Source organism: Cetorhinus maximus, chromosome 14, assembly GCF_964194155.1.
Source record: "Cetorhinus maximus chromosome 14, sCetMax3.hap1.1, whole genome shotgun sequence".
NCBI classification, from domain to species: Eukaryota; Metazoa; Chordata; class Chondrichthyes; order Lamniformes; family Cetorhinidae; genus Cetorhinus; species Cetorhinus maximus.
In genome coordinates, this window is record NC_135892.1 from 114079012 (window position 1) to 114106009 (window position 26998).

The 26998-nt window shown below is 43.3% G+C and overlaps 1 protein-coding gene across 1 annotated transcript in view; it reads left to right on the forward strand.

The window, feature by feature from the left end:
- Window positions 1-23178, forward strand: part of LOC144689985 (butyrophilin-like protein 8) — a 53327-nt gene extending 30149 nt beyond the window's left edge. Inside the window, exons 2-6 of the mRNA XM_078557523.1 lie at window positions 4630-4703; window positions 6273-6620; window positions 11095-11379; window positions 13053-13167; window positions 22723-23178. Coding sequence (XP_078413649.1) covers window positions 4634-4703; window positions 6273-6620; window positions 11095-11379; window positions 13053-13144 — 795 coding nt within the window. The 5' untranslated portion in view covers window positions 4630-4633 and the 3' untranslated portion in view covers window positions 13145-13167; window positions 22723-23178. The remainder of the gene's footprint in view (window positions 1-4629; window positions 4704-6272; window positions 6621-11094; window positions 11380-13052; window positions 13168-22722) is intronic.
- Window positions 23179-26998: the final 3820 nt, after the last annotated feature.

A 26998-nucleotide genomic window follows, 5' to 3' on the forward strand; every position in this document is an offset into this window, starting at 1 on the left:
CAAGAGAAAACTAGCCAGAAATATAAAAACAGATAGAATTTCTATAAATATGTTCGAAAGAAACAAGTTAACAAAGTGAGTATTCTTTCCTATAGAAAGTGAGTCTGGAGAATTGATAATGGAAAACAAGGAAATGGCAGATAAATTAAACAGGAATTATGCATCAGTCTTCACTATAGAGGATACAAGTAACATCCCAGAAGCAGCTATAAATCAGGAAATAAATCAGGGAAAGGAGGGAGGAACTCAGGAAAATTACAATCACCAGGGAAGCAGTACTGAGTAAATTGCTGGAGCTGTGGGCTGACAAGTGCCCGAGTCCTGATGGACTTCATCCTACCATCTTAAAAGAAGTGGCTAGTGAGATAGTTGATGCATTGGTTTTAATTTTCCAAACTCCCTAGATTCAGGAAAGATTCAATTAGATTGGAAGATAGTAAATGCAATTCCATTATTCAAAAAGGGAGGGAGACAGAAAGCAGGAAACTACAGGCCAGTTAGCTTAACATCTGTCATAAGGAAAATGTTAGGAGCTATTATTAAAAAAGCTATAGCAGGGCATTTGGATAAGTTCAAGGTAATCAGGCAGAGCCAACATGGTTTTGTGAAAGGGTAACCAACTTATTGGAGTTCTTTGAGGAAGTAACGTGCTCTGGATAAAGGGGGACTAGTAGATATACTGTACTTAGATTTCCAGAAAGCATTTGATAAAGTTCCACAGAAAAGGTTATTGTGGAAAATAAAAGCTTATGGTATAGGGGGTAATATATTGGCATGGATAGAAGATTGGCTGTCTAACAGGAAGCAGAGAGTAGGCATAAACGGGTCTTTTTCTGGTTAGCAGGATTTAATGAGTGGTGTGCCACAGGGATCAATGCTGGGATCTCAACTGTTTACAATTTATATAAATGACTTGGATGAAGGAATGGATGGGATGGTTGCCAAATTTGCTGATGACACAAAGATAGGTAGGAAAGTAAGATGTGAAGTGGACATAAGGAAGCTACAAAAAGATATAGATAGGTTAAGTGAGTGGGCAAAGATCTGGCAAAAGGAGTATAATGCGGGCAAATGTGAAATTGCCAATTTTAGTAGGAAGAACAAAAGAGAGGCATATTATCCAAATGGTGAGAGGATGCAGAGGGACCTGGGTGTCTTAGTGCATGAATCACAAAAGGCTAGTATACAGGTACAGCAAGTAATTAGGAAAGCTAATAGAATGTTAGCATTTATTGTGAGGGGAATTGAATACAAAAGTAAGGAGGTTATGCTTCAGTTATACAGGGCACCAATGAGACCACATCTGGAGTACTGTGTACAGAATTGGTCACCTTATTTAAGAAAGGATGTAAATTCATTAGAAGCAGTTAAGAAAAGGCTTAGCAGACTAATATCTGGAATGGGTGGGTTGTCTTATGAGGAAAAGTTGGACAGACTGGGCTTGTATCAGCTGGAGTTTAGAAGAGTAAGAGGTGATTTGATTGAAACATATAAGATCCTGAGGGGACTTGACAGGGTGGATGTGGAGAGGATGTTCCCTCTTGTGGGAGAATCTAGAACTAGGGGTCACTGTTTAAAAATAAGGGGTCGCTCATTTAAAACAGAGATGAGGCAAAATCTTTTCCCTGAGGGTCGTGAGTCTTTGGGAATCTCTTCCAGAAAAGATGATGGAAGCAGAGTCTTTGAATATTAAGGCAGAGGTGGAGAGATTCTTGGTAAGCAAGGGGTGATAGGTTATCGGGAGTAGGCAGGATGCAGGTTTGAGGTTACTATCAGATCAGTCATGATCTTATTAAATGGCGGAGCAGGCTCGAGGCGCTGAATGGCCTATTCCTGCTCCTTGTTCATATGTTCGTAAAACCCCTTTTGAGACAGTCACTTTCAAACCCTTGGTATCTGAAAACATATGTCACCAAATGGCATTTGAACTGGGTTTGACCTTGAAAGCTACATTGGTCCCATCCCAATGGGGAGCATTTGCAAAGTGACACAGAGTTGGGTTCGCAGCCAAGTACAAAGGTTTTTTCTGCCCCCCCTCAGGTGGATATAAAAGATCCCAAGGCACTATTTGAAGAAAAGGAGAGTTTGCCCAGTATACTGGCTATTACTTATTCCTCAAGCAAAACAAATTATCTGGTCATTTATCTTAGTGTTGTTTTTGGGATCTTGCTGTGCATCACCTGGTAGTCGTGTTATCCTGAATCTCAAATCGCGAAACTTTGATAGTACTTTGACAATGTAGCTTTTCGGAATGTTGCAAAAAGTGCTATGTAAAATACAGGACATTTCTTTTATCTCTCTTGGTGTGCAATGTCAGGTAAAGCCACCTAGAATCATAGAATGGTCACTGTACAGAAAGAGGCCATTTGACCCATTGTGTCCATGCTGGCTCTCTGCAAGAGCAGCTCAGCTAGTCCCAAGCCCCATCGTATGACACAATTCCCTTCTGGTGATGTCACGCTGACATGCTTAAAGGCATATTACAACAAGATACCGCTGACAGGGTTGGCATTTGCTGCCCATCCCTAATTTCCCTTGAACTGGGTGGCTTGCTTGGCCATTTCAGAGGGAAGTTAAGAGTTAAGCACATTGCCCTGGGTCTGGAGTCACATGTAAGCCAGAACAGGTAAGGATGGCAGATTTTCTTCCCTAAAGGGGATTAATAAACCAGATGGGTTTTTACAACAATCGATGATAGTTGTCATGGTCACCATTACTGAGACTAGCTTTATATTCCAAGTTTATTATATTTTAAATTTATTAATTGAATTTAAATGCCACCATAAATGCCGTGATGGGATTTTGAATATGTGCTGTTGAGTAGGGTCAGCTGCTAGTCAGCTTGGACATTTGGTTTTATGATGACCGCTGGTGTGTGGGAATGACTAATCTGTAATAAACAAGTGTATTCTCCACATCCCAGCAAGCCAACTTCCTGTCAGTTCTATGAGCCTTTATCTGATGAACTCTGATACACAGTCCTCTTGCCAAATGCCTTCAGAAAGTACAAACTGTTTATATCCATAGAGATAGTCCATGTGTGCTTCACTTGATTGCTACATAAAAAGGCTATGACATTCTGCCTTCGGCAACAAGCAGTCTATTCCAAACATCCTGTGGATTATGGGCAGTCCTGGGTACCGTGGCTCATGCAGTTCTCTTCCCAGGACTGGCCCATTAGTTAGCTAAGAGAACACAATTGATATATTCATTCTGAGGATCAGGGTGTTACTGCCAAGGCTGGCTTTTATTGCCCAGCCCTGAGGAGGTGGCAGTCACCTTTGTTATGATGTGGCAGATGACGTGTGCCAACTGGATCAAATCCACGAGGGAAACCTGATCACGTGGTCACAGCTGTTTCGCAATTTATTTTATTTCAAGATGTGTGCCTTGAATTCAGAAGTAATAAGACTACCACGACTGCAGAGGTTTTTTGAAAACTAAATTAAACATTTATTAACAAAAGATTTCAAGCACATACGTAGGTCTACAAATTACCACGATAATAACTCCTAAAACCCCGAATTAATCTGAGTCCCGGTTACACCTCTGTTAAAACAACAGTAAAAAGCAGATTTAAACAGACTAGGCAAAGTAACACGATACCCTGGACAGTGGAATTCAAAATGAATTTTCTCAGCTTCAGCTCCTGTAGACAGCAACTTGATGCACAGAGGCTGGAGACTTTTTACGCTTGTGTCAGATCTAAGAATGCCTTCTCCTCCTTGACACACAACCTCATTCTCCTTTACACATGTTTTCCTCTTTTATTGCAAATTCCACTGTTCCATATGTCTTTGGAACTTTACCTTTCTCATAATATAAATCTTTCATAGTGCTCATATTATCAGTAAGCTTTGGGAAAAATAAACACACTGTTTGGCTTAGCCTCTGTTGGCTGTGTGTAACACCTTACCATCTCTTTGAAATTCAAACCAACCTAATTTATCTAAAAATGCAAATTTTCCTTACACCTCGCAATCGAAAACTCCAGCCATGTTTACGTATTTAGCATTTAAAACCTAGCTTCTTTTTGATGCAACAAAGCCTCCAGACCAGCTGTCTCCAATTCCATTAAATCACACACACACACACACACACACACACACACACTGAAACTATCCAAACCCCACTATTATTCTACCTTTACAATAAATCACAATTTTATGAGAATTATTATGTTTACAAGACATCTTCCTGAACCTTTCGTTGAGGTCTTACACAATGAAGTGGCCATTCCAGAGGACTGTTAACAATCGATCACGTTTCCCACTTTAAAAAAAAATAATAATATAGAGGAAGGCAGCGAATCGAGATGACTAGACACGGTGAGGGAGGAAAATTGAAATAGTTAAATGATGCTATTTAAAATTAAAATAGTTCTGTTTATGACGCTGAATATTTCCCAATCTAACCCTTCTCCTTTAGTATTTGTCTGTATGTCCTCTATTTAATATAAATGATTCTTACAGCCTTCTGCTTGTGATCATTCCTGTTAATTAAATGGAAAACTGAACTCACTCTCATTTCTATTGCAGATGGAGCAGGAATATTGGTGACATGTGCTGGTATCATGGTGTCTCTGAACCTATGTTTTCTTTTGTTTTGATAACATTTCATCTCTTGTAGCAGAATGAGTCGGCTCTTTGTTTCACTCGCTCATTTCATCATAATACTGGCTGCTGCTCAGGGCTTTACAGATGGTGAGTATGTGGCTCTGTTTGCCTGTCAGTGCCTGTCTGACTGTCAGTGCCTGTCGGTGCCTGTAGGCGCCTGTCAGCGCCTGTCAGTGCCTGTCTGTCTGTCAGTGCCTGTCTGTCTGTCAGTGCCTGTCTGTCTGTCAGTGCCTGTCTGCCTGTCAGTGCCTGTCAGCGCCTGTCTGCCTATCAGCGCCTGTCTGCCTGTCAGCGCCTGCCTGTCGGTGACTACCTGTCAGCTTCTACCTGCCTGTCAGTGCTTGCCTGTCTGCCAGCATCTGCCCGTCGCACTGTTACTCAGTAAGCCCTCCCTCCCCCACAACCCTGTGTTGTTCTTCTTAGCTTCTTAGACAGTCTCTTGGGATCGAGGATGACTTGCTTCCAGTCCAGTTTGACGGGTTCTGAGATGGTTGATATGGGGCAGGTGGTGTTTGAAGGGTTGGGTAGATCGGTCAATCGGAGGTTTGTGCTCTTCCTCCAACACCTCGTCTTCGTCTCTGCACGTTCCTGACGAAGTCGCTCGATGTGCTCAGTGCCTTCCCGATTAAACCGTCTCCATTTTGGTCGGTCACCATCCAGGGACTCCCATGAGTCAGTGGGTTTGACCTCTTCAGGGATGTTTTGAGGACATCCCAAAGCGTCTCCACTGCTCTCCTGGGAATCTCCTGCCACGATGGTGTCCTGAGCAATGCATTTGCTTTGGGAGTTTGGTGTCAGGCACACAAGCAGCACATCCCGCCCTGCGGAGCTGGTTTTGCGATTAGCCCCTCGATGCTGGACCTTTTTTGCCACTGGATTTGGAGGATCTTGTGAAGGCCCAACCGGTGGTGATTCTTCTCCAGTGCTTCGAGGTGCCTGTTGTAGCTTGTCCAAGTCTCCGAAATGTATAGGATTTCGGGGATCACTGTGCGACTGACTATTTCTATTTATTTTAATCCAGCTCCCTCACACGAAGTAACTTCTCCCCCCCACCACACCACCCCTACAGTGCCCTGTGTTACTGACTGTATTTCTACTCATGTCAATCCAGCTCCCTCTCACTGTCACTCAGTAACCCCTCTCCCCCCAGCACCCTGTGTTACTGACTGTATCTTTACTGATGTTAATCCAGCTCCCTCACACTGTCACTCAGTAACCCCTCTCCCCCCAGCGCCCTGTGTTATTGACTGTATCTCTACTGATGTTAATCCAGCTCCCTCACACTGTCACTCAGTAACCCCTCTTCCCCCAGCGCCCTGTGTTACTGACTGTATCTCTACTGATGCTAATCCAGCTCCCTCACACTGTCACTCAGTAACCCCTCACCCCAGCGCCTTGTGTTACTGACTGTATCTCTACTGATGTTAATCCAGCTCCCTCACACTGTCACTCAGTAACCCCTGTCTCCCCCAGCGCCCTGTGTTACTGACTGTATCTCTACTGATGCTAATGCAGCTCCCTCACACTGTTACTCAGTAACCCCTCACCCCAGCGCCCTGTGTTACTGACTGTATCTCTACTGATGTTAATCCAGCTCCCTCACACTTGTTAATATCTGAGATGCTGGCCAATGATCCTGTGTCATGTTTGTTACAGGTGATTTGAAGGTTAATTGTGTTGAGGATGAAATCACAGTGAAGGCTGGAGAAGATCTTGTTATCAGCTGCCATTACCATCCTGCAGATGAACCGAGTGCCATTGCTTTCAACTGGATGAAGATGGAGACTATGGGGATAATCTACAATTACACAGTGAGCCATAGCAGTGTGGGAGAGCAGAACCCCAGCTACCAGGACAGAGCTGAGGTCTGTGATAATGAAATCCCGAAAGGGAATGTGTCCCTGAAATTGAAGAATGTGACTCTGTCTGATTCAGGAATCTACAGACTCTCTGTCACCAACCAATCCCAAAGTAATGAGATTATGGTTACAGTGGGAGTAAGAGGTAGGGAGAAGCAAATATTCTCAATCCTATTGTATACGTGGTTATATACTCTTGTAGTAAACAGAAACTGGATTCCAGTCCAATAACCAGAAGTGTGTGACCTGTACTGAATGGTACCTGGTCTGTACTTAACATTTATACCTAACTCAGGCTGACCACACCTGTCTAAAGAGGCCCTCCAGCTTCCTTGCTCACTCTGGTCATTGCTTGGAACTTTTATGCCACGAATATCGCTTGGGCTGAAGTGGCAAGTAACATTCGTGCCACACAAGTGCCAGGCAATGACCATCTCCAACAAGCAAGAATCTAGTCATCGCCCCTTGACATTCAATGGCATTACCATCACTGAATCCCCACTATCAACATCCTGGGGGTTACTGATGACCAGAAACTGAACTGGACTAGCCATGTAAATACTGTGACTCCAAAAGCAGGTCAGAGGCTGGGAATCCTGCTATGAGTAGCTCACCTCCTGAGTTCCCCAAAGCCTGTCCACCATCTACAAGGCACAAGTCAGGGGTGTGATGGAATATTCTCCACTTGCCTAGATGAGTGCAGCTCCAACAACACTCAAGAAGCTTGACACCATCCAGGACAAAGCAGCCCCGCTTGATTGGCACCCCATCCACCGCCGATGCACAGTGGCAGCGGTGTGTACCATCTACAAGATGCACCTCAGCAACTTACTTAGGCTCCTTCAACAGCACTTCCCAACCCACAACCTCTACCACCTAGAAGAACAAGGGAAGTGGATGCATGGGGACACCACCACCTGGAAGTTCCCCTCCAAGTCACTCACCATCCTGATCTGGAAATATATCAGCCGTTCCTTCACTGTCACTGGGTCAAAATCCTGGAATTCCCTCCCTAAGAGCACTGTGGATGTACCTACACCACATGGACTACAGTGGCTCAAGAAGGCAGCTCACCCCCACCTTCTCAAGGGCAACTAGGGATGAGCAAAAATGCACCTCAAGTGCCATAACTTGCAGGGTTACGGACCAAATGCTGGAAAATGGGATTAGGCTGAGTGGCTCTTATTTTGGCCGGCACAGACACGATGGGCCAAGTGGCCTCTTTCTGTGCCATAAACTTTCTATGTTCTATCTTGTGATCTAATCTACACTGGGAAGGTTTCCCTCTACTTGTGAGTGACATAGGTCTGATTCAATTAGATTTCTTCAAAACTACTTTATTTACACTATATACATAATAAACTACTAGGTAAGTACATCTCTCTTGTCTTCCATCCTCTCTACCGAGTCTCTAACACATGACTGCTGATGCCGCTGTTACATCATGATACATAACACTACCTCATTACCATAGCTATTAACCCATTATGCTACAGACAGCACTTTGAATTGAAAGATCATGACTTTGAGTTGCAGAATTAAGCATAAGATCCAAGTTAACAATCCCAGTGCAGCACGGAGGGAGTGCTGCACTGTCAGAGGATCAGAGAATGAAGGGACCAATGGTATGATTGCTAAATTTGCTGGTGACACAAAGATAGATAGGAAGGTAAGATGTGAAGAGGACATAAGGAGGCTACAAAAGGATATAGATAGGATAACTTAGTGGGCAAAGATCTGGGAAATTAAGTATAATGTGGGCAAATGTGTAATTGTCCATTTTGGCCGGAAAAAGAAATAAGAAGCATATTATATTCTAAATTGTGAGAAATTGCGGAGCTCTGAGATTCAGAGGGATCTGGGTGTCCTAGTGCATGAATCACAAAAGGTTAAGTATGCAGGTACAGCAGGTAATTAGGAAAGCTAATAGAATGTTATCATTTATTATGAGGGAAATTGATTACAAAAGTAGGAAGGTTATGCTTCAGTTGTACAGGGCACTGGTGAGACCACATCTGGAGTATTGTGCACAGTACTGGTCTCCTTATTTAAGGAGGATGTAAACGCGTTGGAAGCAGTTCAGAGAAAGTTTACTAGGCTAATATCAGGAATGGGTGGGTTGTCTTATGAGGAAAGGTTGGACAGGTTAGGCTTGTATCCACTGGAGTTTAGAAGAGTAAGAGGTGACTTGTTTTGAAACATACAAGATCCTGAGGTGCTTTGACAAGGTGGATGTGGAGAGGATGTTTCTTCTTGTGTGAGAACCTAGAACTGAGGTCACTGTTTAAAAATAAGGTGTTGCTCATTTAAGACAGAGATGAGGGAAAAATCTTTCTCCCAGGATCGTGAGTCTTTGCAACCCTTCCTCAAACGGTGGTGTAAGCAGAATCTTTGAATACTTGTAAGGCAGAGGGAGGTAGATTCTTGATAAGCAAGAGGGTGAAGTTTCTACACTACCCTCCTCACAATTCATAGTGCTTCCAAGTTTTGTATTGTCCACAACTTTGAAACTGTGTCCTGTACACCAAGGTTGAGGTCATTAAAATATATCAGGAAGAGCAGGGGTCTTAACACTGACCCTCGATGAGCTCCACCTTAAACATTCCTCCAGAACTCTTGCCCCTCTCTGCCCTTTACACTATTACTATGCCAATGTATATTGGGATTATTAAAGTCCCCCATTATAATTACTTCAGAATTTTTGTACCTCCCTGTAATTTCCCTGCAGATTCATTCCCCTACATCCTTCCCATTAGATGGTGGCCTACAGACTACACCGAGCAATGTAATTGCACCCTTTTTGTTCCTTAGCTCTAGCCAAATCGATTCTGTCCTTGACCCCTGTGGGGCATCCTCTCTCTCTCTCTCCAGCACTGTAATGTTCTCCTTAATCAATACTGCCATTTCCCCCCACTGCCTCCCCCTTTGCTTTTCTTCCTTTCCTAAACACCTTAGAACCAGGAATATTTAATACCCAGTCCTGCCATCTTTGAGCCTGGGAGAGCTATGACATCACATTTCCTAATGCAACCTGCACCTGTAACTCGCCAATCTTATCTCCCACACTCCACACATTCACATGCGTGGACAGTAATCCTGATGTAAGACTTTATTACTTTCTTCTTACTATTTCCTACTCTGGTGCTATCTATCTCTCAAAGTATTCTGTGCACTTTGGTATTCCTCTCTGATATTACCTCCTGGTTCCCGCACCCCTGCCGAGTTAGCTTAAACCTAATAGCACTAGCAAATGACCCCGCAAGGAACTCAGTCCTGGCTCTGTTTGGGTACAACCTGTGCAGCCTCTACAGATCCCATCTCCCCCAGAACAGGTCCCAATGTCCCACGAGTGTTAAGCCCTCCCTCTTGCACCATCTTAATGGCCATACATTCAGTCTGCTTATCCTCCTATTTCTATACACGCTAGCGCCTGGTGCTGGGAGAAGTTATTTAAGTTGGTGTAAGTACACAGAAGGATGCTTGATGTCACAAGTAGCTTTTATCTGGGAATTTTTCATTGCATTACTATGCAGTTCTTAGTATTATACTAAAGCACCAGCTGCATTTTCAGTTTCTAAACTTCCAACTGAAAAGATAAAACTTATTGGATAGAATGTTAAGTTGCCGATTAGTGCTGGTGGCTGTGTCAGTACATGTGAGTCTCTATCCATGGGGTCACATTGAGACAGGATATATCCCGCTGTTCAGCCCCTTCATTCTTTGCTTAATCCATTTTGCTGCTACATTCCATCAGAGGTTTAAAACGTATGGTCCTTTAATCCGACTAAAAATTTGGCTGAACTGCATAGATTGACTGCAGAGGTGAGGAGGAATATTTTACACAGCGAGTTATTGTGATTTGGATTCTGCTGCCTGAAAGGACAGTGGAAGCAGATTTAATTGCAAATTTCAAAAGAAAATTGTATAAATACTTGAAAAGTGAAAACTTGCAAAGCTATGAGGAACGGAAGGGAGAGTGGGACAAATTGGTTGTCCTTTCAAAGAGCTAGCACAGGCACGATGGACCGAATGGTCACCTCCTATGTTTTATTACTGGCATTTGGGATGAAAGACAAGACTGAAAAATTTCGATCCATTTTGCAGTATTACTGTGACAGTCTCTGGTATTTCTTGTATATCAACCATACAGATGACACACATTGCCAACCATGGGCACTGCCTGTATTAAAGGGGTCAGTGGGTATTGCCTGGTGTTGCCTGTGTTTGAGGTCATTGGGTGGGGAGGCAGTGGTGGGGGTCCTTGTATTAAAGAGGTCACTAGGATGTGGACTTTGAATGTGGCCAGTATCCTAAGGCCCCTTAAAGTAATGGGGGAACAGAGCTCATGTTGAAAGGACCCTTGGGGTGGGGGACAGGCCATGTTAAAGGGATCTTTGGGTGGTGGGGTGACATATTAATGTGGCGCAGGGGCGTTGGAGGCCATTGTGCAGTCCTTGGTTGGAACGGGGTCGTGTTATGAGGGTCCCAAGGTTGGGGGTGTGGGACCATGTTACAAGTATCCCGGGGCTGGGCGAAGCCAGGGTTAGAGGGGTCCTGGGAGATAGGGGTTTCTCTGGTTAGCGTGTGCTCCATTATAGATGTTTTCTCTTCCCTCACAGCTGTTGGTGAGCAGCCAGTCATCCACTCCTACGTCACTGACCAGGGCGTCCCCATGTTGGTCTGTGAATCATCCGGATGGTTCCCAGAGCCAACTGTTATCTGGGAAAATGGACATGGGATGCAGCTGACCAAAAATGCGCACACGGAGAGAATCAACAGTACAGATGGGATTATCCACATGAGGAGTACAATCAGGTTAGACCATGGATCTGTCAGCAATTACACCTGCACCATGATGGACCAACACTTGGGCGACGTGGTCTCATTTGTCTTTGTAGTTCTGAGTAAGTATAGAAGTGATGTGTTTAACGGTGTCTGAAATGCTATAACCAAGGTGTGTTTACTCCTGTACACTTCTATTCAGCAGCTGTAGTCCCATTAAGTGAAGATTGCATCAAAGCGCAGTCTGTTCACTGCTTGTTGGTCCCCATTACGTGTGAGAGCAGCCTCCTTGTTTATTATTCGAGGCACAAATACTCAACAAGAACATTATGTATCCGAGTTTGCTGACAAATCTAAGAAGCTACAGTAAAACTGTGTGAATAGAGACAAAGTTACAAAGTCCAATTCAGTGAGTAAAAGAACTGCTGATGGAATTCAACATGGGGAAGTGTAACATCGTTCAAGCAAGTTGAGGGATAGCAAGGAATATGGAGAAAAGTCAGAAAGATAGTTAAAGGTATAGAACAGCTGTGATTTAATTGAATTGTGGAGCTGAATGGCCATCTTATGTTCCTAAAGCATAGGCACTGGGCATAAGTAACAGTAACCAAGGGTGTTTTTTGTGTGGGGAAGGAGCAGTGTTGAAAGTGATATTTTTTCCCCCAGTAATTGTCTCAATCCCACCAATCTTGTCTTAGAGAAGGAAAAAGGAAGGAGGGAGAAGAGAGGGGAGTGGACACAATGGGAGCTTGGTGCATGTCTGTACTCAAGCTGTGGTTGGGTTCCAGCTTCAGGCTTGATTGTCAGGGACAATGGGAGTGGGCAGCAGGTCTCTACCAGGGGTCCTGCTTTCTCTTATTGGGACAGACAGGCGGAGGGAGAAGTGCAGAGAAGGAAACTGAAAATAGTTGGAAAGCAGCCATGTTTGACCTGGGGTTGTGCAGATCTTCACAGGAGGGCTGTCCAACAACATTTAACATGCATCCATGGAATGAGGCATTAAGTCAGGCGATCAAAAGCTTGGCTGTTTTAAGGAGGAGGGAGAGAGGTATAAAAGACAGAGAGGCTTAGAGAGCATAGGGCCTTGTCAACTGATGGCACAGCTGCCATGGATGACTGAAGGAGTTTGGGGATAAGACAGGAGTCCAAGAATTGGAGGGGTGCAGAGATCTTACAGCATTGTGGAGCGGGGGGAGGTTACAGAGATAGGGAGTAGAGAGGGCCAGAGAGGGGTTTGAAAACTAGGATGAGAATTTTAAAATCGAGCTGTTTCCGGACCAGGAGCCAATGTAAGTCAGTGAGCCCAGGAGCGATGGGTGAAAGGGACTTGGCGGGAGTTTGGATATGGACAGCTGGAATTTCGGGTGCGGTTTTAAAATATCAAACGAATCTTAAAACAAAAGCTGCTGATGGGGTGAGGAAATAAAGATTAAGTGAGGAAAAGAGGACAGCAGTTTGAGATGGTGACTGAAACAAAGGGTGGAGTAAATTCTCTCTCTCGCTACCATGCTTAGTCCAGCTTTCTGTTGAAGCCGCAGCAATACAGCTGGAACGTCCGGGAGGAAATTCAACCCCAGGTACACTTTAAAAAATATACCTCAGTCCAATTGGCATGGAAACTGAGTGGTGGTTAACCCAGGGATGTGGAGTTGGGCTGAGGTCACAATGCTGCAGCTCTCAGGTCACAGTAATTCCTGACTTAGCAAACAACAGGTATTCAATGTTTAGCTGCTGCTTCTGTTTAACCGCTGAAATGACATAAGAATGCTTTTTCTTTCCCCTGCCCCTCTCCCAGTTGCAGGCTCACCTTGGAATATCGTAATTGGTACGGCTGGGACCATTGTCTTTTCTGTGATTTTGGCTGTTTCAATTTACTGGAGTTGGTGACCAGATGGAAAAGGTGCATGTGGGTATGTGCAGTGACTATTCCAAGCCCTGCCAGTCACCTGTCCAGTAACATGAGCTGTTCACAGCAGCAGAAGGAAGCGATCCAGCCCCTCGAACCTATTCTACCGTTCAGTCAGATATGTATCCCAAATCGATTTACCAGCTTCATATCCCATTTAAGGGGGTCCATATCCCCTGATATGCTTAAGAAACAAAAATTTATCAAACTTGGTCTTGAAGATGCTAATTGCCCCCTCAGCAGCCGCAGCCCTTTGTGGGAGAGAGTTCCAAGTTGCCACCACAGTTTGTGAGGAGACATCACTCCTGAAGGGCTTGGCTTTAATATTAAGGTTTTGTCCCCGTGTTCTGGATTTTCCCCCCACCGGAGAAAATTGTTTCTCTTCCATCTACCCTGACCAAATCCCTTTATCATTTTAAAAACCACAACCCACTAAACTCAAGGGAATACAAGCTTAGTCGATGCATTCAATCCTTTTTAGCACCGGTATCGTTCTGGTGAATCTGTGTTGCAGCCTCTCCAGGCCCAATATACCCTTCCTGAGGTGTAACTCCCGGAACTGAATACTGTAATTTCTTGAAAAGTGTTAAACTTGTTGCACAATTTAGTAGATATTTATTGCATTCACCTTGAGGCACCCTGGAGTACTTGTGGTGAGGTGTCTGTCAGGATATTAAGGGGGGCGGGATCCAGTATTAGGTCTGTGGTTAGAGCAGAACTGATTAGCATTGTGTCCTCATTGTATTGCTCTTGGGCTCTTGGCTGTTTCTCTTGGATTCCTGTAACTATGAACATATGAATTAGGAGCAGGAGTAGGCCATTCAGCCCCTCGAGCCTGCTCTGCCATTCAATAAGATCATGGCTGATCTGATTGTGGCCTCAACTTCACATCCCACCTACCCCTGATAACCTTTGACTCCCTTGAAGTTAAGGGAGCTAAGAATCCATCTACCCCTGCCTTAAAAATACTCAATGACCCTGCCTCTGCCACTCTCTGGGGCAAAGTTCCAAAGATTCACAGCCCCCTGAGAGAAAAAAAAAATTCTCCTCACCCCCCCCCCACTTAAATGGGAGGCCCCTTATTTTAAACTGTGGGCAGAATCTAGCCCTCGGATGATGTGCGGGCCCCACCGGCTCGGCAGCGGGCGGGCAGCCAACCCCCGCCACTGAAACAGGGCCCGCCGCCATTTTGAGCGGGCGGGCCAATTAAGGCCCACCCAGCGGCGCCCCCGACGGGAAGCGCTATGCGCTCCCTGTGCTGGGGGGGGTGGGGAGGGATTCTCCATCTGTCAAAGTGCGCTCTTTCACGTATGCGCACTGCTCCCTGAGGCAAAGTCCTGTCTCACTGAGATTCGTGACAGGTAAGTAAAGTGTAAAAATAGAAACATTATAAAATTATTAACATGTTCCCCTCATGTGACAATGTCACACGAGATGGGACATGTTAACAAAAAACACATAAACTTCATTACTTTTTTACAAAACGGACATGAAACTTCATCCCGCCAGTGGATGAAGTTTCATGAATAATCTGGAGCCCGCTGGGCCTCTTGGCCTGCCCACCAGCCTTAAGCTTGGCCAGGCAGGTCTTTACTTACTTTAATTATCCTGCCAATGGCCTCAATTGGCCATTGACGAGTCAGTGGGTGGACAGCTGATTTCGCTGTCCGCCCGCCTTCCTAAATATTTAAAGGGACCGGGATGACGTCGGGGATTCCTCCCAACCTCATCCCACATCATTTTCCCCTCGGCGAGCGGGCCCCAACTCCAAATCGCCGAGCGGGAAAATCCTGGCCTGTGTCCCCCTAGATCTAGTCCCTCCCACAAGGGGAAACATCATTTTAACATCCACCCTGTCAAGTCCCCTCAGGATCTTATAGGTTTCAATCAGGTCACCTCTCATTCTCCTAAATGGATACAGGCCCAGCCTGTTCAACCTTTTCTCATAAGATAACCCCCCTCCCTCACCACCACATCTGAGGTATCAGCCAAGTGAACCTTCTCTGGATTGCTTCTAATGCACTTATACCCTTTCTTAAATAAGGAGCCCAAAACTGTACACAGTACAACTGTCGCAAAACATCCCCATTTTTATATCCCATTGCCTTTGCAATAAACGCCAACATTCCATTTGCCTTCCTAATCACTTGCTCTACCTGCATACCAACTTTTTGTGATTCATGTACCAAGACACCCAGATCCCTCTGTACCACTGAATTCTGCCATCTCCCTCCATTTAAATAAAATACTGATTTTCTATTCTTCCTGCCAAAGTGGGCAAGTTCACATTTTCCCACATTATACTCCATCTGCCAAATTTTTTGCCCACTCACTTAATCTGTTTATATCCCTTTGCAGACCACTCATGTCCTCTGCACAACTTATTTTCCTACCTGTCTTTGTGTCATTAGCAAATTTAGCAACCATACATTCCGCCCCTTCATCCAGGTCATTGAGATAAATTGTAAATAGTCGAGGCCCCAGCACTGATCCCTGTGACACTCTGCTCATCACACCTTGCCAACCCAAAAAAGGGCCATTTATCCCTACTCTCTGCTTCCTGTTAGCTAACCAGTCCTCTATGCATGTTAATATTTTAGCTAACCAATCCTGTATGCATGCTAATATTTTAACTAACCAGTCCTCTATGCATGTTAATATATTAGCTAACCAGCCCTCTATGCATGTTAATATTTTAGCTAGCCAATCCTGTATGCATGCTAATATTTTAGCTAATCAGTGTTCTATTCGGGCTAATATTTTAGCTAACCAATCCTCTACGCATGCTAATATATTATCCCTATAACATGAGCTCTTATTTTGCACAGTAACCAGTGATTTATTGTATACATGAAACCAAATTTTATATATCGTGAATGTTCCATGATGGACTTGATATAGTTATATAGACTTAATATAATTGGAATAATCCATATTCCGATTCCCTATATTGAGACACTACCCAACTCCACATGTTGTGCCTGCATGAAATGGAATGACTACTAAACCCTGTTCTCATTGCCAGGTTGCTCCTGTGTGACTGTCACTGAAGACTCTGTTGGTTTAAAGGATAAACCTGGTGTGAGCGCAAGAGGAACTGCAGCGGGTGAAAGGAAAATTTTTCTACCCTCTACACAAGGACTTGTTCTCTTTCCTATTGGAAGACACCAGAGCCAACAGAGTTTCAGCGCTCGACCTTCCTGAGTGCAGTTCTTCAGAGAAATTAGTGCCTTTTTAAAAAAAAACTTGATTTTGCACCTTACAGTGTGGTCTCAACACTGTGTCTAACAGTTTCAACATTAACCCTGCTTATCACAGTGAAGTTCAAATCTAACTAACTCTCAATCAGGAACTCTGCAGCTCGAAAGATTGTGATTTGCACTAACTGCTGAATTTCTGCTTTATAACTGGCATCCTGTTTAGTGTACTGAGAGCTCAGTTTGAATCACCCGAGTCACAGTGGGCTTTGCAGAGTTTGCACTGTTGTGGACTCTACACAACTTATCCCCTTCCCTTGGGACATGATATAAGCTTGTCAAAATCTAAATAAAGTAGCGTAGAAAATTCCCCTTGGCCCCGGTTACCCTGACGAGCCCCAGGATAGCACTATGTTCAGTCCTCAGTGTTTCATTTTCTACTCATACAAGAGTGATGGTGCTTAACTCTGTAAATGTTAGATTAACTCCATCTTTCCATTCTGTGGGACTTGCTGCTAAGTTTTTCTAACACAGGAGGCAGTCAGTATATGCTACGCCAATCTATATCAAACCCCCCTCTCTTGTTCTCCCTAAAACCTTACAACTTTCTCTGCTTCAGACCTACCATTCCCCAGAAAGGTACAATGGTTTCAACCTAGAAAGCTTCCTACAGCTAAACACCAATTCAGAGTGAAGTAGTATTTTCTTAACATCTCTTCTCACTCTCAATGACCATTCTAATTGATGGCTGCTCGGCCAGAGGCAATAGTTTTTCTCCAATTCAGCCTGCAGAACATTTTTTTTAAAAAAATGTATTATTTTTGTCCTGTTATAAAGTGGAAGGAGGAGCTGAGATCTCCTTCTGATTGCTGAAATTGAGTTAGTTTTCTCACCCAATTCTACCATCGCTCTTTGTGAATTATAGAATTGGCCCAGTGCTCCAAGTGTGGCTATACTAGTCCCTGTGCAACAATAACTTAATGTAGACGGACTGTCCAGAAACCTTTACTGGTTCCAGAGATTTAAGCTGTATTTCAAGATCTGGTTAGTTTTCCTTATCACTATTGCATGCTGCTTTTGGTTTTGTGAGCTACCCATCAATACATCACATCCTCTTTCTACGTTTTGTCATGCAGACTAGAACTGTTTAGTTTATATTCTCCTTCCCTAGTCCATTATCTTGTATTATCTAGCACTCGTAATCTTCAATCCCAGTTCTGATAATTCAATCTCAAGCCAGTTGAGAAAATACTTTTCTTGATAATAGGTTTATTTACAGAATGCAGCATTAAATATGTCTGCTTCCTACCTACCACCCCAGTGTCCCAACAGTCTCTGTTCTTTTGAGCACACCTTTAACAAGTAGGCAAATAAACAAATCAAATTAAAGTGATAGCTTCTTAAAGGGGTACTGTAACAAAGGAGAAAAATTTTAAAGGAACCTTATCGAATTAAAGTAAAATGTCGTTTTGGGGACTGAGGAAGCACTCCAGCCCCTGCGATGTCCACTGGCCTCTGAAAGCCAGTCTCTGTTTATAGTTTTTTGAGCTCACCTTTAACAGATTGGCGAATAAACAAATCAAAGCGATAGCCCCTTAAAGGGGTAGTCTCTGTTTATACTTTTTTTTTTTGAGTACCAATAAAAATAAATAACAGATAAACTGATGAACAAATTAGCAGCCTCCACTCCCTTTATACCCTTTTGAGTACAACTTTAACAAATGGGCAAATAAACAAATCAATTTAAAAATGATAGCTCCTTAAAGGGGCAGCCTCTGTTCATAAGTGCTCTAGATACTTAATTAAAGAATGCCCTTCACTTGTGTATCTTAAACAATATAATTAACATGCCATTAAAAGCCTCTAGGTCAGTAACTTGTTTTGATGGTGTGTGAAGCTGTAAGTCTTAAAATGGGGTGCTGGGTCCATATTGTGCAAATTATATGTTTGAAGTGTGACTTTCCACTTTGTAAATTTTACTGTGAAGAGGGGGAGTGAATTTGTGTAGATTGCAAAAGAATCCCTGAAGGACTGCGCTCTGTTTTTGTGTTCTTTGTAACGTTCGTATCTGAAATGCGGGCTTCACTTTGCCATATGCTGCTGTAATAGTCCATTGTTGGAAATGAAGAGCAGGGAATGTTAAACACTGCTATAACTGTCCTGCTGTTAAATAGATAAGATATAGAACCATACGGCCCTGTTCCACTATTCAATAAGACACGGCTGAATCACACGCTATCCCCATATCTCTCAGTGTCCAGAAATCTATCACTCTCAGACTTGCATATGCTCAATGGCTGAACCCTCTGGAGTAGGGAATTCCAAAAATTTACAGCCCTTTGCGAGAAAACCTTTCTCATCTCAAACCTAAATGGCCAACCCTTTATCCTGAGACTGTGCTCACATGTTCTACGCTGTTGGGAATGGGAGCAGTTGGCTGTACCTGGCCTTGAAGCCTCGTTCCATAGCTCCCTTCAGTGTTGCTTCATTCCTTGTCCTCTTCCGTTTACTCCTGGCTGTTTTATAGATTGTATTTCTGTTCTGCAGTAAATAAGCATTTGGTTAATTTGGATTTACTGTGTAAGGATCTTTAGTAACTTTGAGCTCATTAACTTGCCGTGTGCTATTGCATGTTGTGTGGTGCAAGTGTCACTGTGCTGTATTGCACATTGCATACTATCAGGCTAGCATCTTTTCATACGCCTAGGGCTGTCTCTCTGTGCTTTTATAGGCAATTTGAATGCTGCAGTTTTTTATACGCTTTATACTGTGAAGCCAATCAGTTCTCTTTCTTTCTTCCTGTTGGAATTTCTGATCTCATTATTCTGTAGGTGCTCACCCACTTTTTTTTTGCAAAAATATACTTTATTCATAAAATATCTTCAATCACATTCCAAACCATTCCAAAAACACCATTTCAGGGGTACAATCCGGTTCAACTTTTACAAAATGTATCACCAGGTACATCAGTACAAACAATATTACAATCATTTACAGCCTTTCATTTTGAGCTGTACAGCCCGAGGGGGTTTAAACAGTTCCCAGCCCCTCGGTGCGCTGTGGCCGAAAGGTCTTAGACAGCGACCCTTCCCCATTGCGCCTTTGCGGCAGCTGCCTACTGAATGCTAATTTAAACCCTCCCTGTTTACACTGTATAAATGCCTGCAACCCAGGGTTAGGCTATGACTGCAGGAGATCACACCAGGGTCATGGCGCCATATATCAGAACCAGGGACAGATAATTGAGTCAAAAATGTTATTTATATTGACTTCCAGAAGGCATTTGATAAAGCCCCTCATAAGAGACTGTTAGTTCAAGTTGAAGCTCATGCAATTGAAGGTAAATTATTGACCTGGTTACAAAATTAGCTACGTGGCAGGAGACAGAGAGTAGGGATAACGGACAAGTATTCCAATTTGCAGCATGCAACTAGTGGTGTCCCACAAGGATCTGTGCTGTGGCCACAGCGATTCACCATATTAATTAATGATTTAGATGGTGGAATAAAAATCCACAAATCCAAATTTGCTGATGGCATAAAGCTAAGTGATATTTTATGTATGGAAACATAAAATTATAAAGAGACAGTGATAGATTAAGCGAATAGGCAAAACTGTGGCAAATGGGTTTCAATGTAGGCAAATGAGAAGTCATCCACTTTGGAGCTAAATAAAATAAAAATGGTGAAAAAGTGGCAGTCCAAAGAGATTTGGAGGTCCAGCTACATGATCATTAAAATGTCATGAACAGATACAGAAAATAACAAGTGAAGAGGGCATTAGTAGAGTGCACACCTCCACCATGCTATGTTAACTCAACATTATTACAATTATACAGCTCTTCTTCGAGGCACTTCCCTGGGTTGGTTGATACTTTGTAACTACAAAGCTGAAAAAAGAACTCTTTGTATTAGGAAGCTTCCAACTCACTGAGGCAGCTTCAGGCCAATTCACACCCAACAACCTGCTTTGAAAACTCTGCTCACATTTTGACAGCTGTGACAAATTGCACCACAGCAGCTGAGACAATCCACAAGATTCTAAAACAAGCATTCAGCATTCTAAATAAAACAGCCTGCAGCATTCTTAAAAGAAAAGTCAATTTTCCCCAATCTCCCAACGTTAACGGATCCTTTAAGACATTCCAAGATCCTGATCCACATCTTTGCCAAAAACGAATCAGTTCTTCCTTGGTCCGTACCCTATCTGTGCACCAAGTTTTGCTGAAATCTGTCCATTAGTTTTTGAGATATATTGTTTACAAACAGTGATGAAAACATTATCTCCGCCCACCTTCAGTGACAGAGGTAATAATAAAGGCTGACAGAATGCTGGCATTTATATCTAGAGAGCTAGAATACAAGGGAGGGGGTAGAAGCCATGCTTCAGCTGTTAAGAAACTCCAGTTAGATCGCACCTGGAATTAGTGAGTGATTCTGGGCACCACACCATGGTGGGGGGGTGGGGGGTGGGTGGGGGTGGGATATATTGGTCCCAATAGGGAGTGCAGCGTAGATTTACCAGAACAACATCCAGATTCCAAATGTTACATTACAAGGTGAGATTATACAAACTAGGGTTGTCTTTGCTGGAATTTAGAAGTTTGAATAGTTATTTGATCAAAGTTTTCAAGATATTCAGGAGCACAGACGGAGAGAAACTATTTTTGTTGGTTGGGAAGACTAGGATAAGGGGAATATTCTAAAATTAATGCCAGACCTTCCTGGAATGAAATTAGGAAATACTTCTTCACACTAAGGGTGGTCAGAGTTTGGAACACATTCCCACAAACTGCAATTGATGGTAGGTCAATTGTTAATTTTAAACCTGAGATTGATAGATTTTTGCTAACCACATGTATTAAGGGATATATGGAGCTAGGCTGTGGAACAGGCTCAAGGGGCTGAATGAAATAAGTATAGAAAATGCTGGGAAAACTCAGCAGGTCAAGTAGCATCTAAAACAGAGTTAACTTTTCAGGTCACTGTGTTTATTTCAAATTTCTAGCATCTGCAGTATTTTGATTTTGTAAGGGGCACATCGGCCTCCTTCTGCTCCTATGTAAAGGCCTTTCAATCAAACCAAAGATTTTGAACACCACCCATCATCACCAGTAGAGTGCGGTGAAGACTGGAGTGCAAAGAATGCACAGGCCCCCTCACTATGTGGAGATGAAGGTGTTACTGTAAATGTAGTTGCCTGCTTGAACAAAGGACGTACCCTGAACTCACAGGAGTGTAGTGAGTATTTTTCCGGACAGACTTTTGCCATCTACACCCAGTGTTGCTGGATCTTTTCCATGATAATCTGACCCTGACTGTCCTTTCAGAACAGGTACTTGCTTTGAACCAACTGTGCGTTAACTGAGGACACGTCTATGTGGTTTGGTTTGAAGAGTTCTTGTTTCACATTAATCTTGGAGCTGCCTTAAGCAATTTAATGGTCAATCATAGGACAAGATTTTCATATTAAGGGCTCTCTGGCTGGTGAGGAATTGGAAGGATAATCTAATGCAAGGCCGATTAGTTTCAATCTTCCTCTCCTCCGTGTTCCTTGATTTCATGATAATCCTGCTATTTTATCAGAGGAAATTAGTTTAATTTTGCTGTTCCCTAGCTTTACTAGAACTGCCATACCAGTACTGTCGAGCTCTTTCTTAATGGCCTTTCTTGGAGACTGTTGTCACGTGCTACATGACAAAGGTGTTGTTGTTAATGGCCTTATAAACTTAAACTATTTTAAATTCATGGCTCCACTTAAGTGCCCATGAACACAATTAAGCACAAATAGTATGGGTTGGGTTAATGCTCCAGTACTGGACAGGCCTAGGGATTGAATCCTTTCCTTGTCTGTCATAGTATGCTTTCATGGTGGCATTGCATGCGAGGGTAATTAGGGATGGGCAATGATTGCTGGCCTAGTCAGCAACGCTCACATCCCATGAATGAATTTTTAAAAATTAGGCGATATTACTGAATCAGATTAGAGTCATATCCTGATTAACTGAAGAGTTCCTAATTGTGATTAACGTCATGAAAACTGCAGTGACTGAACAGATCTTCCAACATTTCAATCCTAGGTTCGGGGAATTTGGCTTCCAATACAATTCCACAGGAAATAGTTTGCTTTGTCAGTCCAACACACACATACACATTGATGTTTGTCATAATATGATAGATATGAGTAATCTGTACACTGAGTAGCAGCCAAATGACAGCAGGCAGCTATAAACTGAGTGCTGGAAGATCAGTGGTGTGCTGTGCTCCATCCTGAGGAGATCACGTCAATGATTGTTGAAAGGTTGAACATGATGTTCTGTGTATTCCTCAACTCTCTACAAGTGCCAATTTTTTTTGTATTAGGGGCCTTGGCTCCAAGTTATAATAGGCCAAGCAATGATTGGAAAAGCTGCAAGATTAGGAATATTGAAGAAAGCTGAACTACTCGACACTAAGCAATTCAGAGAGCCCTCAACCTGGCGAAATGCTGTAGCTCTATTTGCAGAGTCATCTCACCTGGAGGTAGTCAAGACCAGAACCAAGAGAATCTGTGAAGGAGGTGAAGATAGCTCATCCTGTGCTGGAGAGTCATCTATAACAGAGCAACCCCTTTTTTCCCCTCTGGTTACTGGATGATATCTTCCAATATTCTCAGCCACCCTGACCAGATTTATTCATTGTCTTTAAATCTAACCTGTTGTGCCTTGAAATAAATTATAAGTCAGCACCGGTTGTTGAATTGTACTAAAACCAATTTAGTGTGTAAAAATCAAACTGTTTTAAATTATTTATGAATAATAATAAAATACTCTCAATCGATTCCTGGTCCCGGTTTTATGGGGTGCGTTGGTTCCAGAGCCTTGTTGCAGAAGGTGAATTTTACAGTTTTATCATCCATTGCAGGGTTTTTCCAGCTCTCAAGTCTTCAAGCTGCACCTGGGTATACAGCTATCATTTAGCCTGAGCTTATCTGTCAATGGTTTGGAATCAATAAAGTCTAGTGGGGCTCAATCATTGTGGTAAAAATGTCCTTTCGGAACTTTGTCCTACTGTACTAAAAGGTTCCCTGCACTTTGCTGCATCAAACTCTCTCACACAATAGGTGAAATACAGCTTAAAGCTCCCTCTACTGTCCCAATAACTTGAGTTTCTGCAGTATTCTTCTGACTATTTGAAGGCAATAGTAAATGAGCTATCCGCCCATCTATCTCCTTGAGGTTGGGGTCTGATCATGTTGGGTATCAAGCTGTGATTCCATTTGCTGAATTTGGATGTATGACTGAAAAGCCCACATGATATTCACTGGCAGAGAGCTTGATTCTGTGGGGGAGGTGGTGACATAGTGGTATTGTCACTGGACTGGTAATCCAGTGACCCAGGGTAATGCTCTGGGGGGACCCGGGTGAATCCCACCACAGCAGATGGTGGAACTTGAATTCAATAATAAACCTTGAATTAAAAGCCTAATGATGACCATGAAACCATTGTTGAAAAAAACCCTCCTGGTTCACTAATGTCCTCCCTTTTGGGAAGGAAATCTGCCATCCTTACCCTGGTCTGGTCTGGCCTTAATGTGATTCCAGACCCACAGCAATGTAGTTGACTCTTAAATGCCCATGGGCAATAAATGCTGGCCCAGCCAGCGACACCAGCAACAAATCAAAAAAATGCTTACATTTAGGGATCAGAAACATAGTTTGATACCCATGTTGACACTATGATCAGATCCTCACATCAGTCAAGGTATGTTCCCTTAAAAGGGAAAGATAGGTCAAACAAATCCAGAGCCTCCTAGGTGGGTTGGGGGTCACAAAGAGGGAGTATGAAAAGCGACTGGCAACAACCATAAATTGGAATCCCAAAGTCTTCTATAGGCATATAAATATAAATTGGTAAAAGGAGGAGTATGTCGGATTAGGGACCAAAAGAGGTATTCACACATGGAGGCAGAGGGCATAGCTAAGATAGTAAACGAATACTTTAAATCTGTCTTTACCCAGGCAGAAGATGCTACCCAAGCCATGGTAAAAGAGGACATAATTCAGACACTAGAAGGGAGATAGGGAGCAGCCGTTGGATAGGCTGTCTGTACTTAAAAGTTGATAAGGTACCAGGGCTGGATGAGATGCATCCAAGGATACTGAGGGGAGTGAGAGTGAAAATTGCAGGGACACTGGCCATAATTTTTCAGTCTTCCTTAGACTCAGGGGTGGTGCCAGAGGACTAGAGAATTGTTTAAAAAAGGGTGTAAGGATAAATCCAGCAACTAAAGGCCAGTGAGTTTGACTTAGGTGGTGGGGAAACTTCTAGAAACAATAATTCGAGACAAAATTAATAGTCACATGGACAAATGGGGGTCAGTTAAGGAAAGCTGATATGGATTTCTTAAGGGAAAGTCGTATTTAACATCTGGACATTATTGAAGAGGTAACGGAGTTGTTGATGAGGGTAATGTTGTTGATGTGGTGTACATGGTCTTCCAAAAGGCATTTGATACCGTGCCACACAACAGACTTGTGAACAAAGTTATAGCTCATGGAATAAAAGGGACAGGAGCAACATGGATATGAAATTGGCTGAGTGACGGGAAATAGAGTAGTGGCTAACGGATATTTTTTGGGCTGGAGGAAGGTTTGTAGTGAAGTTCACCGGGGTCAGTTTTGGACCCTTGCCCTTCCTGATATATTAATGATCTCAATCTTAGCATGGAACACAACTTCAAAATTTGTGGCTGGCATAAAACTTGGAAGCATTATGAACTGTGAAGAGGACAGTGTAGAACTTCAAAAGGACATAGACAAGTTGGTGGAGTGGGCAGACAGGTGGCAGACGAAGTTCAATGCAGAGAAATGTGAAATGATTCATTTTGGTAGGAAGAACATGGAGAGAGAATATAAAATAAAGAGCACAGCTCTAAAGTGGGTGCAGGAGCAGAGGGATCTGAGTGTATATGTGCATGAGGCATTGAAGATGACAGGACATGCTAGGAGAGAGCGGCTAATAAAGCATACAGTATCCTGGCCTTTATTAGACCATAAGACATAGGAGCAGAAATTAGGGCATTCGGTCCATTGTCTGCTCCGCCATTCAATCATGGCTGATAAGTTTCTCAACCCCATTCTCCCACCTTCTCCCCATAACCTTTGATCCCCTTACCAATCAAGAACCTATCTATCTCGGTCTTAAATACACTCAATAACCTGGCCTCCACAGCCTTCTGTGGCAATGAATTCCATAGATTCACCACTCTCTAGCTAAAGAAGTTTCATCCTCATCTCTGTTCTAAAAGGTCTTCCCTTTACTCTGAGGCTGTGCCCTCGGGTCCTAGTCTCTCCTACTAATGGAAACATCTTCCCCGCGTCCACTCGATCCAGACCTTTCAGTATTCTGTAAGTTTCAATCAGATCCCCCCTCATCCTTCTAAACTCTATCGAGTATAGACCCAGAGTCCTCAAATGTTCCTCATATGTTAAGCCTTTCATTCCTGGGATCGTTCTCGTGAACCTCCTCTGGACCCCCTCCAGGGCCAGCACATCCTCCCTGAGATACGGGGCCCAAAATTGCTCACAATATTCTAAATGTGGTCTGACCAGAGCCTTATAAAGCTTCAGCAGCACATCCCTGCTTTTATATTCTAGTCCTCTCGAAATAAATGCCAACATTGCATTTGCCTTCCTAACTACCGACTCAACCTGCAAGTTAACCTTAAGAGAATCCTGGACTAGGACTCCCAAGTCCCTTTGCACTCCAGATTTCTGAATTCTCTCCCCATTTAGAAAATAGTCTATGCTTCTATTCCTACCAAAGTGCATGACCTCACAATTTAATATTAATAGGGGCATAGAGCAAAGTGGTTATGTTGAACTTGTACAAGACACTAGTTCAGCTCCAGCTGGATTTTGCGTCCAGTTCTGGGCACCACACTTTAGGTAAGATGTGAAGGCATTGGAGAGAGTGCAGAAAAGATTTGCAAGAATGGTTCCAGGGAATTGGAGAAGTTGGGACTATTTTCCTCGGAGAAAAGAAGGCTGAGAGGAGATTTGATAGAATTATTCAAAATCATGGGGGTCTGGACAGAGTAGATAGGGAGAAACTGTTCCCACTCATGAAAGGTTCAGAAATGAGAGGGCACAGATTTAAACTAATTAGTAAAAAAAACAAAAGTGATATGCAAAAGAACTTTTTCACAACAGCGAGTGGTTAAGGTCTGGAGTGCATTGCCTGGCATTGTGGTGGAGGCAGGCTCAGCTGAAACATTCGAGAGGGAATTAGACTGTTACCTGAAAAGGAAGAATGTGCAGGGTTACGGGGAAGGGGGGAAGGCGGGAGAATGGAACGAGGTGAATTGCTCATTGGAGAGCCAGTGCAGACACGATGGGCCAAATGGCCTCCTTTTGCGCTATAACAATTCTGTGATTCAGCTGGGCACAGAGTTCAATACGTGCATCAGTACTCCAAGTAGACACCAAGGCTGACAGAAGGGTGGTTGGATTGATGCCCATGCTGATGGTGTAACATTTTGAACACATCCATGCAGAGTTCAGTTCTTATATTGTGCCCAGGGCTTAATGGTAGCTGTGTTGTTAACTATGATCAGAACTCGACATGCTACAGGCAGGTGATGAGCTCATTAACTGAC